We start from the raw sequence: 15,453 nt of genomic DNA on the forward strand, positions 1-15,453 counted from the left end.
GACAGGCAAGGACAAGATAGGGCAAGACTCTGAGGTCCAGGACAAGACAGGCAGACAGGGCAAGGGCAGGAACAAGGCAAGACTGCAGGACAACAATGCAAGGCACAAAGAACTAACAACACACATTGCAGTCAAGGCAGGAGGAGCTATTGCCAAGGAGTTGAAGGGGAATGTGCCTGGGTCTTAAGTACCTAGCCGTGCTGATATCATCACCTGGTGCCATCGTACTTTTCCTGTCATGGGACTTTTAAGTTGGATCCTGTGGTGCGCGCACACACACCTAAGGCTGGCGCGGGTGTGAGAAGGAGAGGCGACAAGGTGGCATTCCTACCGCCAAAGAAATTTGCGGTGTCCAGGGGTGAGTTGGCTGATTGTGTGGTCATCCCATGACCAGCCTACCATTACACTAAGATGTCATAGATTGGGAGAGGGGGCCGCACAAATTTTATCCTCTCACACACACATTTACACACTCCCTCTCTCATACAGACACCCATGCTCTCTCACATACCCTCTCTCTCATATATACAGGCTCTCACTCCCTTAAACACACACTCGCATGCACACCTTCTCTCTCACACAAACTCACACATGCACACAGGCTCTCACATGAACCCTCTTTCTTTCATATACACACACACATGCATATAGACTCTCTTTAACACATTCTCACATGCACACAGGCACTCACACCCTCTCTCTCTCTCTCTCACACACATGCACAAGGCACTTGCACCATCTCTCTCACACATGCATACAGGCACTTGCACCATCTCTCTCTCGCATATGCACACAGGCACTTACACTGTCTATCTCTCCTCTCTCACACACACAAACAGGCACTCACACCATCTTTCTCTCACACACACACATCCTCTCTCTCACAAATATGTACTCACACATGCAAATAGTCTCTCTCTCACACACACACACACACACGTACTCATGCCTTCTAACACAGTGCACACATCTACATAGGCACACACACACACAGGCTCTTATACAAACCCTCTCACTTGTACTTGTGTTGTGTGTGATTGAGGTGAGGGATTCTGCTGGCATGTAATGACTGGCTTTTCTGTTTTTCCAGTAGGTATATTGATATTCTAGGACCTACAGTAATATTTGCAGTGCTGCCTCTTCCCAAGCACAGTTGTTGCTGTTTGAATCTTGGGAGTTTGTTATGATTTGGCAGGTTTTCTTTATAGGTTCTGAATGTCTTTTTTTTTTTTTTAAGGGTTTTGTGTTACTTCAAAATGTTTTTGGCAGTGAAAGGCATTTGTATGGCTGTTAGTGAGGTATCACTAGAATTTGAATTATTTTTTTCGTGCATGGTGAGTTGGTGCGAGCCTGTCTCTTGGAGAGGGTATCCCTTTTGGGTACCTTAGTGGGGGGCGGGGGGGGGGGCATCTCATCTCTCACCTCAGGCAGCAGATCTCCATGAGCTGTTCCTGACCGCCGGCACCTGTTACTCATAAAATAAAGCTCTTCAAAAACATGTTGAAGTGACACAAAAACCCTTCAAAAAAAGACATTCAGAACCGGTATAGAAAAACTGCCAAATCATAGCAAACTCCCAGGATTCAAACAGCAGCAACTGTGCTTTGGAAGAAGCAGCACTGCAAATATTACTGGGCTGCCAACGTTGTGAACTACCTCCCACAGCCCGACATCATCATCAAAGGCCGGCTCAATGCTGTGTGGGTTAGCATGTCAGAAAAGACGTTTTGGGCCTGGCCTTTGACGATGTCAAGCTGGGGAAGGCATGCAACTCCAGCTTCAGCAGTCACCCTATGCCCCTGCTGTAGAGCAGTGTTTCTGAACCCTTTTAAGCCCAAAGCACACTTGCGTTGTTAAAAATATCATGAGGCACACCAACCTCAGCAGAGAAAGCAATACAAACATACGGGTCGATACAGTAAGGCCGTGTTAGAAAGAGTGCGGCAGTGCCGGGCGCACCCTCGTTTGCCGCACGCACAGTTCTGATCACATACCGCTCGATACTCTAAATTTCTTGCAAATGCAAGCCGCGTCTGCGAAGCGTTAGGCCCGCGCAACCCATTTTACTGTATAGGCGCTTAATACAGCGCCTACACAGTATCCTGGGTGCGCTGGTACCTGTCATTTCAAATGACATTTGAAATGACAGGCACCAGGAAGTGGATCCCAACTTTAACCCATGAAAACCGAAAATCCCCTCCTCCCGAAGCGGCTCGACATGTGCCAACTTACCTTTTGTTGCTTTTCAGCCCCTTCCCTTCTCTGCCGCCCTCCGGAGGGGGCAGCCGGCGGCGAAAACGGCTCGCAGCGGTCCCCCCGCGCAGGTCCCGGTTCTCCTGGCTTGGCCCTCATCAAATTGTGAAGTCAGGTGAGAGCCCACTGTTCTGTGCCCTCTCCAGTCACGGCACGAGCAAAGCGAAGCGTACTTTCATTGGCCTGAGCGCCCGTCAATTTGGGCGCTCCAGCCAATGAAAGCACATAGACGGGCGTGCTTTCATTGGCTGAGCGCCCGTCAATTTGGGCGCACATGGACGGGCGTGCGTGATGTCACGGCGTGCATCACGCATGCCCGTCTATGTGCTTTCATTGGCTGGAGCGTCCAAATTGACGGGCACTCAGGCCAATGAAAGTACGCTTCGCTTCGCTTGCACCGTGACTGGATAGGGCACAGAACAGTGGGCTCTCACCTGACTTCACAATTTGATGAGGGCCGAGCCAGGAGAACCGGGACCTGCGCGGGGGGGGGGGAACGCTGCAAGCCGCTTTCGCCGCCGGCTCCCCCCTCCGGAGGGCGGCAGAGAAGGGAAGGAGCTGAAAGCAACAAAAAGTAATGTCGAGTTGCTTCGGGAGGAGGGGATTTTAGGTTTTTAGAGGTTTCCTTTTGGGGGAAAATTTGCCGCCTACCCTTACCCCTGCCTCTAACGCAGGGGTAAGGGTTGGCGGTAAGTTAGCAGGTTAAACGCGTGGTAAAACGGTAGGGTAAAATAGCGATAGTCGGGGCGCGCGTTACTGTATGGGAAGGAATAGCTAATTCGATCGTTTACATTTAATATACATGCAGCATGCGGAAGGGGTTACCCGGTGATTTAAAGAGGCGGTAAGAATCGGTTAAAGGGGATTGTGTATCGCAGGAAGGGCTAACGCGGCCGGAAAGTGAGTAGAGAGCGGGGTAACAGTGGCCCCACTTTACTGTATTGACCTGATAGAAAGGATATATGGCCAAAAGAGGACCTGCAGGAAGCAGTAAAAAGCTCATCAGTATCTCTTCCAGATTTTAAAACAAAGGGAGCCAGGGGCCAGAGAGATGCATGGGCCTGTCACAGAGTTCCAGTACCTTTTTAAATTACCTGGCATGCCTGTGCCATGATAGGAGGCTCCAGTGGTTCTTCCACACCACTAGCTTTAAGCAGGTGAAAATTATAAATATATACCTGACTCCCTTTTGTGTTATACCAATGTATATGTCAAACCAAAATATGTGTTATTCCAAAGTATGATTGTTACTTTTGTAAACCGTTGTGATCTTCACTAGGAATGATGATATATAAAATAACTAAATTAAAAAAAAAAAATATATATATATATATCAAGCAAAACAAAAAGGAACAATACAATATGTGCAAAAATATATGAAAAATGTTTATTTACCTATGTATAATAAAGAACAATTCTTATAGCAAAGACAGAAATATCTATATTTCACTTAAGGCAAATAATTTTCCTTACTACTACAAAACTCAACAGTGCGAATCAAAGTTCTTAAGAAATGTTCACTCATTGAAAATGGCACCAAGAATCTTATTTCTTTTCAGTATTGCTGCAGAGAGCGGTTCCTCAGATGTTATTGCTGTCGTGCCTGTGCTTTCCTGTCGATGTTGTTCAAACTATTTGAAAGCCAGAGTGTTCTTTTTTTTTTTTTTAACCAATCCAGTAAATGCGGCAGATGGTCAGAATGATATGTTCTTCTTATATATCGGAACCGACCGGCTCTCGGCACCGACAATGTCCCTGTTGTTTCGCCATTGTCGGATTCCTCAGGGGGACATTCTTTCTTAATTGCGCCACAGTTAAACATTAATTTTACAAACCCGATGTATCTAAATGGAAGTTTAGAAACATCTGACATTTCATTAAAATATGCAGTCTTAGTAAAACGCTTATTACAAACAAAGATTTCTGAAATTCTTGCAAGAGTTCTTAATGAAATGTTAGATGTTTCTAAACTTCCATTAGATACATCAGGTAAGTAGTAATTTCTCAATACACACAGAGACACACATATACATACATACATACAGATATATATGAGAGAGAGAGACAGACATGTGTACACATAGCGGGGTAGATTTTCAAAGGGTTACCCGCGTAACCCTTTGAAAATCTACCCCTGCGTGTGCCCCGGGATGCACGTATGTCCCGGAGCTTTCAAAAATGGGCAGTCTGGGGGAAGGGCAGGGGGCGTGGTGGCGGTCCGGGGGCGGTCCCGAGTCCTCCGGCACAGCGGCCTGTGCCAGGGATTGGCGCGCCGGCAGCTGGCCGGCATGCGCAAGTTATGCCTGCCAGAGCTCGAAGAAATAAGGTAGGGGCGGGATTTAGGTATGGCTTGGGGGTAGGTTAGATAGGGGAAGGGAGGGAAAGGTGGGGGGGAGCTAAAAAAAAAGTTCCCTCCAAGGCCGCTCCAATTTCGGAGCGGCCTTGGAGGGAACGGGGAAAGCCATCGGGGCTCCCCTTGGGCTTGGCGCATGCAAGGTGCACAAGCGTGCACCCCCTTGTGCTTGCCGACCCTGGATTTTATAACATGCGCGCGGCAGCGCGCGCGTGTTATAAAATCGGGTGTACGTTTGTGCGCGCCGGGTAGCGTGCACAAATGTACCCCGTGCGCATAGGAATTAAAATCGGCCCCAGCATGTAGAGAGAACATTGGTACTGCATCCCAAATAATCTGGCTATCAAAAGGGATTCAGTACAATACAGCAGTTACTACCTTAAGGACAGACATCAGTTTACGTTTAGACATGAAAATGCAGTGCTCATAGTGTTTCTGGATATAAGCCCTGCATTTGACACTGTTGACCATCAACTTCTTCTCAATCAATTATTTAACCTATCCCTAAATTGTTTTAAATCTTTTCTAGAATATCAGGTGTTCTAGAATACCATTGCATCACAGCACTGACAACTGAATTGTGGAGCTCCACAGGGCTCGGTACTATCCCCTATTTTATCCAACACTGATTCAAAGTCTGGGTTTTAATTGTTACTTTCATGCAGACATAGTTGGCTTTTGGGGTCTGTGACCTGTGCGATTGCACAGGGCGCTGTGAGTGAGGGAGTGCCGCGGTGCAGCGAGGCGTGATGACGTCCCAGGAGCGGATTAGCCTATTGGAGGATCGGGCATCCCCGCATGGGCCAGTGAAACATATGGTTTCCTCTCCTCTCCTGCAGTGACGACGAAGAGGCCTTGATCTCCATAGACTTCATCCTAAAGCAGCAATGAAGAGGCTTGGGCTGCCGCAGGATGCAGAAGAAGAGGCCCTGAGAGAAAGGGTTTGAATATGAGAGCCAGAGCATGCGTAGTTGTACATGTGTGGGAGCCAGAGTCTGTGGCAGCATGTGTGTGTGGGAGCCAGAGACTGGCTCTGTGTGTGTATGTGTGGGATTGTGAGCCAGAACCTGGCTGTATGTTTGTGTGCACACCTGTCAGAATCTGGGTGTATGTGGAAGCCAGATCCTGTGATGTGTGCCAGAGCTTGTGGGTGTGGGGGTATGGGAACCAGAGCCCTTGGGTTTGTGTGTGTGTGAGAGAGAGAGCCAGAGCTTGTGAGTGTGTGTGGGAAAGAGAGCCTGGCTATGTGTGTGTGTGGGAGCCTATGAGAACCAGAGCTTGGCTGTGTATGTGGGAGCCAGAACCTGTGAGTGTGCGGAAGTGTGAGTCAGGGGGCCTGTGAGACCAAGAGCTTGTGTATATGTGTGTGAGAAACCCAGTGAGAGAAAGTATGTGAGAGTGAGAAGCCTGTATGTATGTGTGTGTCTGTGTGTGAGTGTGACGAAAGAGGGGAGAGAAGAAACAGAAACTGAAGAGACACTGAAAAAGATTAGGAAATGACTGACAAGGGAAAAGTGGAAAAAAGATACTGCTCCCAACCAATTAGAAAAATAAAAAGATCAGACAACAAAGGTAAAAAAGAAAATTATTTAGATTTTTTTAGCTATTGGAATATGTCATTTTTGGGAATGTGCATTTATTACTCCTACACCAATACATACTACACCCACAACACCATCGCCAAGCACACAATTCTCCTCCCAAGTCCGGGACCTAGGAGTCCTACTTGATGACCAAATGTCACTGAAAACATTTATTAATGCAACTCTCAAAGAAAGTTTTTTTCAAGATTCACACACTTAAAAAACTCAAACCATTATTGCACTTTTCTGATTTCCGTACTGTGTTATAAGCCATGGTCTTTTCAAAAATAGACTATTGTAATGCTCTGCTATTGGGCCTACCCAAAAGCTCACTACACCCCCTACAAATTTTGCAAAATACTGCTGCTCGTATCCTCACCAATACTACCTCAAAAGAGCACATCACCCCTATCCTTAAGGGGTTATACTGGCTCCCTATTCACTCTCGCATACAATACAAGGCTTTATCACTCATCCACAAAGCTCTCCGCAATCCTGAAATGAACTGGTTCTCAAACACATTACAATTCCATATATCTAACAGACCAACTAGAAATCAATACTTAGCCACCCTACAAACCCCCTCTCCAAAAACATTTATTTATTCCTCCACTAAAGCCCGCGCCCTGACCCTTGCTGGCCCCATGTTATGGAACTCCATGCCCTCTGAGTTGCGTCTAGAACTGTCCACCAAGTTATTCAAACAAAAACTCAAGACATGGTTATTCATTCAAGCTTACACATGATTCTAATCCTCTCCCTCAAAGCTTCCACTTGCCATTCCTTTCACTTTTAATCCTGCCTCTCACCCTTTCTTTTCATCTCCTTATAGCCCTATAAGTTCATATAGGTATCCACTTTCCCGATATATCCTTGCCACCCACCCCTATGATACTCTCCTGTTTCACACGTATCGCCTCCCCTAACATGTAACGTCTGTTACAGCTTCTCTCTCCCTACTTTTTACCCTTTCTCCTCCCTTGCCACCCCCCCAACCTTCCACGTCTCACTAAGTTATTTCCACCAATGTTAATATCTAAGCTATTCTTAAGTAATATCCTAAGTTGTTTTTACATTAATTACACTTTGCTATGCATATTTAACTAAATTTACCCTTGTTTGCCTCCCCCACACTGAGTTGTTTTTTATAATAGTTTTACCATTATTACCTTGTTTGATGTATAATGCTTAGGCGTATAGTTAACTTTTACTACCTTGTTCTATGTATAACGCTTAGGCGTATGTTAATATGTTCTCTGTACACCGACGTGATATCTTGATAAGCGGCGGTATATAAAAACCAATAAATAAATAAATAATATTTTTTGTATTTTGCTATTTCTTTAGAGTTCCACTGCTCAGAGTCTCGTTCCTCCAGCTTTCCGAGTCCAATATTCAAAAAAAAGCTTAGCTAGATAAGGCCAACTTATCTGGCTAAGTAGCACCATTGACTATTCGGCTACAGTCAGCAGGCGCCACTTAGCCAGAGAAGTGACTTATTTGACTACATTTTTAGCTGGATAACTCAGGGGTGGTGAATGGGCAGATCGGGGAGGAGTCGAATTAGCCAGTTAGCTTGATAACTTATCTGGCTAACTTTGGTTGAGCCACGGGGCTTTCCTAAAGTTAGCCGACCACTTTAAGATAGTTGGGTATATTCAGAGGTGCTGCCGTGTCGCTGTAATATCCCAGCTAAGTTAGTTGGATAAGTTTATCTGGCTTAACAGTGGCTGAATATGGACCCCTCCATTTCAGTAATGTCTGCATGTTTCTTTTTCTAATTTGTAGTCCCTTATTTCTGTATTGGATAAGGGTCGATCTGAGTTCTGCATGAATGACTGAGGTACAGTATTTCTACTAGCGTGTAGTTGCTCTGTAGCGATTTCTAGTAGTCCAGCTTGTTCTTTTACTCGAGTAAGTGGTGTATTAGTGTTCCAGGGTCTGGTGTAGTATTTACATTGCTGTCTTTTCATAGATACGGTTGTTGCTGTTTGAGTCTTGAGAGTTAGTGCTCTTTATTGTTTGGTATGGCAAGGTTCTAGGTATCTTTTTTTTTTTTTTGCAGGGGTTTGTATTACTCCGCAAAGTGTGTGGCAATGGAGGGAGTTTGTTTCGCTTTTACTGAGGTGACAGCAGAATCTGAATATATATTTTTTGCACATTGGGTTGTAATGTGAACTGCCCTAGTTCTGCTCTGCACCTGTTGAGATCTTAAGTTTTTGTGATTATTATGACTATTGCTGTTTTATTTAATTAGGATGTTTCTGCCTTTCTGTAAAAAGGATTCATAAAAGAATACATTGATACTTGTTTTATTACATGATTGATTGGATCTGATGTTTATGTGTTCTTTGTTTGCTTTTTTACATGATATTCTTCTTGTGTATTTATAAACAGTGATAAATATAAAATGAATACAGATTAAGGATAAATATTTAAAAACATCCGCTGAATAAAATATCTGATGATTAAAAAAAAAGTTATAAATTTCCCACGATACAATGTAGACACAGGCATCCTCCCACTCATACTGCACATTTAACAGACTCTCCTAAATAATGGACATGAGGCTCGTGCTTAATATGGGAATGTTATAGCCACAGCACAAACAGAAAGAAACCAAAACTCATTACATAACAGTAATTATAATTTAAAATCCATACTTGCAACTCACCAGCCACATAACATCATAAATATGGTGCCTGAACTCGCAAATGTAGAGTGGCCAGCCCTGACTTTAGCCCTGGAATGGCAGATGCTGCCTCTAAACCTTTTTTTATCACTGCCAAGTCACGGAAGCTGTTTCTGTTGGAGCCCTTGGCACAACACATGGCCGGCGCCCACTTCTGTAAATGTCCAGGGTCCTGGATGTGATCCCTGTTGTTGTTGTGTTTGCCTGCCATCGAAGCGAAGAAAAACAGCCACTGCGCTTAATTTGTAGCGCCATAGATGCTGATGTGCAAACCATTCTGTTGAGGGCCCTCCACCTCACGTTTTTCTGCCAACGGGGGAAAAAAAAACAGCGGAAGCTCTGGCATGAAAAGGGGCAATTTGAGGTCGAACCTGTGCTCTTACAGAGCATGGGCTGGCAACCGTCTTTTTCCCTGCCTCCCCACTCACCCCGTAACTTCCCCCAGGCCCTCCCCTCACCCCTTCCCTGCCTGCCCATCTAACTCCTGATTAAGTCCTCTTCCCACCTTCCTCTGACTTGTCACTGCCCGCCCTTTCCTTCCTTCAGTAGGATTTCGCTTGAACACCTGCATTGTGCCCTGCACCAGACACTAGTCTTGGGGGCAGGGTCTAAATATCAATAAATGATGTCAAAACAGCAGAAATATCAAGTAACACTCAATAATTAAAATTAATAAAGGTTTACAAAAATCTCCTGCTTTCTATATCTGGGATCTTTTGATTTCCAGTTACCCTGAGATTATCATGGGGAAGGTGGGGTTGCATAAATTTTTATCTTCTCTCTCACACACACTTACACGTTCATTCTCTTGTACAAGCGCTCTCTCATATACATACCCATGCGCTCTCTCTTCTTAATATACACTCATGTACATAGGCTCTCTTTTACTCACACACACAGACTCTCGCACGTTCCTTCTCTCATACACGTGCCCATGCTCTGGCACACTTCCTTTTTCACATACACAGGCTTTCTGTCCCTCATGCACACACAAGCTCTTTCTTTCCTCGCTTTGTTTTACAAATGTAAGAAATAGTGATCAGTCAAGTAAATAAACTTTTGTTCCTCCTGTTGTTACCTATGAATTTTTCTCTGTTATCTCCATGGCTCCTCTGTATTTGTGGGTTCTCCACAGTAACTTTCCTTGGGCTTCAGCCACAATTCGGCCCCATTGTCATGTGGGGAGGGGTCTTACCTCAAACACCCTCCTCTTTTCTTCTGCCGCATTTTGCTTTACTCTCTTCACTTTCAGCTTGCTTGTAACCTGGGCCCTTCTCTTCTCTCCATATACTAAATCCCTTGGTGCTCTGATTTTCCTCTCATGGCCTTGAAAAGCATTTTTATACTGATGATTTCCAGATTTATCACTCTGCACCAGAAATTTCGTCTGCTTGCCTGACATTGTTGCCTGGAAGTCTGACCGCATCACCAAACTTCTTCCCTTCCTTTCCGAACACAATGCCAGAACCTTTATCCACTCTTATCACCTCCCGCTAAGACTACTGCAACCTGCTCCCCACGGGTCTCCTCCCAGAGAACCATCTCTCTCCGCTACAGTCCATCCAGAATTCAGCTGCGCAACTTCTCTTTCGCCAGCGTCGCTGCACCCATATGACCCCCCCCCCTCTTCTGAAGTCACTGCACTGGCCCCCTGTATCCGCTCCCACATACAGTTCAAGCTCCTCTTACTTGCCTTCAAGTGCCTGCAATCTGCAGCTCCGCACTGCCTCTCCTCTCTTACCCCTCTCTACACCCCTCCTCGTGCACACCCGCTCGTCGGATAAGTCACCCCTGTCTGTGCCCTCCTCCTCTACCGCCAATTCCCGACTCTGCGCGTTCCACCTGGCTGCGCCGTGGGCTTGGGAATAGACTTCCCGAACTGGTGCGTCATGCTGCCTCTCTCACCGTGTTTAAATCACATCTGAAAACCCGCCTTTTTAAGGCTGCTCTTAAATCTTAAGCCCTGATTGTCCTGCTTATAGTCTCATTAATTTGTAACCATTTTCTTAATAAATGAAATTCCCAAAGTCTCTCTTGCCCCTTATGTTTTACTTTGTTTGATTGTAAGCTCTACTGAGAAGGGACTGACTCTTACATGCTCCTGTACAATACTGTATACGTCGAGTAGCACTAGTAGCAGTACTAGTTCCACACCCTGCAGATGCTCCCTGCTCCCTCCCTCACCCTCTTACCAAGCATAGACCTCTTCTTTCTTATCTCCTCCCCTCAATTTGTCAATTCAAGCAGACCCTTCCCCCACTCCTGGACTCCAGTTATCTTGTCATATAAATACAGGAGAAGGCAGAAGTCCATGTAGGATGGAAAAGCATAGCTCCACCACCGCCACTTTCAGCACAAAGTGAGTTGCATGCTGTTCCCCCAGCCTGGGAATAAGAGGATGGAAGAGCTCTGAAGGAGGAATCTCAGACGGGTGGAGAAGAAGTGTCGTGTGCAATAAGTGTGTGTGTGTGTGTCTGTGCTGCACAAACAGGCTGATACAGTACAGTGTAAGGGGTAATAGCACCTCGAAAACGTGCGGCCAACCTCGCAAAAACTAATAGCGCTCATCACATGCAAATGAATGTTGATGAACCTATTAGTCAGTTGCCCGGGATACTGAAAATACTGTACAGAAAATACTGCTTTTCTGCACACCCTCCGACTTAGTATCCTAGCGATATTAAGTTGGAGTCACCAAAAATGTTAAAAAAAATATTTTTTTTTTAAATAAAAAAATGTATTTTTTTTAATTTAAAAAATATATTTATTTTTAAATTAAAAAAAAAATCTGCCCACCGGTCAGCCGTTTAAAAAAAATGGATGCTCAGTTTTGCCAGGGTCCATTTTCCTAACCCGTGGCTATCGGCGGGTTCGACAACCGACGCCGGTAAAATTGAGCGTCTGCAGTCGGACCCGCTGACAGCCATCCCTAACACTAATACGGAGGCGTTAGGGATCTATCGTCCCTAGCGTCTCCTTATTAACGCGACACCTAATTTAAATAGAGAATTGCGCACCCAGGAGAGGTGCCTGGGCGCGTGTCGGGAGAGCGGGCGCTCAACACGGAGCGCCCGCTCTCCCGCACTTTTTACAGAATTGGCCTGAAAGCGGGTCCTGGCTGTCTGTGCCCTACCTGCCTTGGGCAGCCACGTGTGGCGCGTTAATTTACTTCTGCCGTGGATGCTGTGCAAGTTAAAAAGAAAAGAAAATTAGGCAGATCTAAGGGGTTTTAAGCGTTGGGGCTAACTGGGGGAGAGTGAAGGCTAGGAAACCGGGGAGGGGGGGGGGGGGAAGGAGTGGAGGATCTATCTCTTAACTGGACAAACTGGGGACAAACTGGTAAAAGTGGAAATGGCGTTGGCACACACCCCTTTTAAAATCCCCCCTGATTTACGTGGTGAAAGCGGAATTTGCATGCACGTGCTCGCGCCCACTTAAAATTTGGCACAAGTGTGCGCAGTCAGGCTATTTTATAACATGCGCGTATGTTACAAAATGGATTCATCCATGGGCGCCGGCCGTCATGCACGCTGGTTTGAAAGTTACTGTCTAAGTGTTTAAATTTACTTTTTCTTGGCTTCCTCTATAAATTTAGTGCTACTGACATGAAAGTTAATAAACAGTTTAAACAGCAGAATTGCTTTAATGTGTGGTTTATTTATCTTGAATAATGAAGATAGGAGTTTGTATTCTTGGAGCACAGGATCAGTTTACTGCATTAATCAGGCTTGCTGGACTGATCACGTGGTCTTCTATCTCTCTCTCTCTCTCTCTCTCCCTCCCCTGTTCACTGCCGCTTCTCAGCAGCTGGCTGAGCTGTAGGCTGCAGGCCGGTATCTGCATAACCCTTTCTCTCCTGTATCTTCTAAATGCACTGCATTTCAAGCATGCATCTTTCTATGCTTTGACAAAATAAATGGTTCGCCTTCGTGTCGAGAAGATACTTTTTTTTTTTTTTTTTACATTTCAGAGAAATTGTCTACTTGCTAGGCCATGTATGCATTTGAAGAATTCAGGTAGGCTTTCTGCTATATATAGCCGTGTGCTTGGCTTTTTGTTCTCATAAGATTTTTTTGCTGTGTAATGTCAGCCTGTTTAAAAAGCGGCAGTGTTTCTTACATTTCAAAATATTGATATATAATGCATTGTGAGAGGCACCCATACTGGCCGAGGTGCCAGTAAGTGATATCTGACTGCATGTTACCAGTGCAAGCTGGAGAATTGATTAGGATCTTTTAAAGGCCCCCTTTTGCACCATTTAATGCTGCAAGTGGAAGAGCCAGTTGCAGACACAAGGGAGCCCTGCTTCTTCTGTAAACTGTCTGTCTTATTTTGTTTTCGGAGGGGAGACTGAGGCTGCGAAATTCCTCTAAAATGATAAATCATAACCCTGGAGGAACATTGTAAAACTCTGCCACTCAGGGTTAGAATTCATGCCTCTCATTTCCATTTTTTTTTTTTTTTTGTAATTATTGGGGAACTGTGAGGAATGCTATCACATTTAAAAATAATTTTGCAAGTGTTAGGTATGTATTGGAATTCATAGCATTTGGTATAATCTTGTTGGCCATTTTTCTTTTATTTTTTTTAAATTAAAATGGCTATAAAAATGCATTTGCTCCTTTTTAGTCCATTAATTAATAAAATTTTCCCTAGTGAGGCAAACCTTGATAGTGGGGTGGGCATTCTCACCCCAAAACAAATTCAGAATGGAGAAAAAAAAATGTTTGCATACCAGCAGAATGCCCTTTTCCCTTCTGTCTTGACTGCAGTGCTATATTTTGGGATTTGTGACCTTCAGCAATCAATAGTGTTTCACTTTTTGAGGCTTAGCTGATGCTTCTTGTGGGTGATAGAGCATAGAGGGGGTTAGACTGTCCACGGTGTAGTCACTTGCATGCAACCCTTCATCTGTGCTGCAGTTTGTCACTGGGATATAAGCAATTGTAGGACCTTGGAGTTTGTTTGCAGATGAAAAAGGATACCCGTTTGACCGAGTATGTGGTGTGATCGGAATGGAAGCTTTGGCTTTACATAAAGCTATTTTTTCTCTTGGACAAACTTTTTTTTTTTTTTTTTTGCACAGCAAGCAGTACTAAAAATGTTTTCACCTTGTATTTATGGAATAGATCCCTTCCAGTGTTGTTTGTCATCTCCTTAAGATGAAAAGGTACCTTAATTTTTGATAAACTGTATTTAGCAGTAAGCAAAAAAAAAAAAAAAAAAAAAAGCTCATAGTGAAAATGCAGATGCAGAGAAACCCGCCACTTTCAGGCAGGGTTAGGACAAGACAAGGAGTGCTTATTAAAATCATTACATTTGCTGTTGCAGCACAAGGATTTTGCTGGACTCCAGCGTCACGTTGTCTAATTAGCGTTATCATGCCAATGTGCCAAGATGTAGAAAGAACCCTTTTAGGGGGATAAAAAAAAGGGTCAGAGGCTGTGATACTTATGTTAAGCCACTAGAGTACGGCTAGACAAGAAGCAAGTTACTAATTATTTCATTCATTAAGTGACAAGTGTTTATTTTTGTGGCAAACTGACAGTGTTTTTTTTGTTTTAAAGATCTGTATTTCTTGGGTTGAAACTGAAGTACTGTTCGCACAGCCCTGTTCCTCCTCCCTTCTGTTTTTAGCACACAATAACGTCCAAGGTCTTACAATAGTGTTCCCCCAACTGGTGTGCCATGACACGTTGGCCTGCCTTCAGACTTGATCAGGTGTGCCACGGAAAAGGCCTCACCGCCTGAGGTGCAGGATCCAGCACCTCGCAGAAACAAGACACACCGGCGGTGGCTCTTAAACTGGTCGAGTCTCCTTTCTGAGAGCATGTGAAATCATGCGTGCCTCCCCTTCCTAGCCACAGCCTGAGCCCCGGAGTGCGGTAATTAATGGGCGGCGTGTGTGAGGCACGGCTAGCTGAGACCAGCTCTCTGCCGCACACCCAGTAATAACAGTTCCCCCCTTCTTTGAGTCCTTTCAAGCTTCTGTCTCATCCCCAGGATGAGTGAGGCAGGGAGAGAAATGTGCACCGAGCACTGGATGTGACTCTCTCTCTTTGAGAGCTGGGAGCAATAGTGGTGAAAGAGCTCGGGCAGCCACATGTGGCAGCCAAGATGACTTAACTGGGCTGGCTTGCCCACAAGACACCCGACTTCCCCCTTCCCCTGCAGGAGCCGGGGCTTCGTGATGGATTCATTGTGTCTTTTTGCTTCCTCTCTTCCTTTTGATTCGAAATTTGGAAGAGAGACTGGTGGGGCTTCCAGCGCTGCTTTTGGCCATACAAGTCCTCTCCATGTCCGCACTGCCCGCTCTATGGAGGCTGATGTGCCACACAACATTTTTGATAATGCAGTTGTGCCGGCATAGGGCTCTAGTCTTTATTAAGACGAGTCACAACACAGAGTTGTTCTGCTTAGGGCCGTATGTGTTTGTGGGGGGAAAAGTGCCTTGTACATCTGGCCCTAGTGGTTTTAAACGTGACCAATTAACAAATCTATTTGATTATTTAAAATATTTCTGGGCTGCTCCATCCCTGTTCTGGGCAGCTTACAAAAACTTTACATACATA

The 15,453-nt window shown here is 45.0% G+C and overlaps 1 protein-coding gene across 2 annotated transcripts in view; it reads left to right on the forward strand.

The window, feature by feature from the left end:
* EVL (Enah/Vasp-like) overlaps positions 1-15,453 on the forward strand; it is a 365,975-nt gene that overhangs the window by 75,560 nt on the left and 274,962 nt on the right. The window contains exon 1 of one of the 2 annotated variants that reach the window (XM_029597932.1): positions 12,701-12,897. The exons of the other annotated variant lie outside the window; for it this stretch is intronic. Coding sequence (XP_029453792.1) covers positions 12,875-12,897 — 23 coding nt within the window. The 5' untranslated portion in view covers positions 12,701-12,874. Of the gene's footprint in view, positions 1-12,700; positions 12,898-15,453 lie in introns of those variants that run through there. 2 annotated transcript variants of the gene reach the window in all.

Source organism: Rhinatrema bivittatum, chromosome 4, assembly GCF_901001135.1.
Source record: "Rhinatrema bivittatum chromosome 4, aRhiBiv1.1, whole genome shotgun sequence".
In the NCBI taxonomy this organism is placed as follows: Eukaryota; Metazoa; Chordata; class Amphibia; order Gymnophiona; family Rhinatrematidae; genus Rhinatrema; species Rhinatrema bivittatum.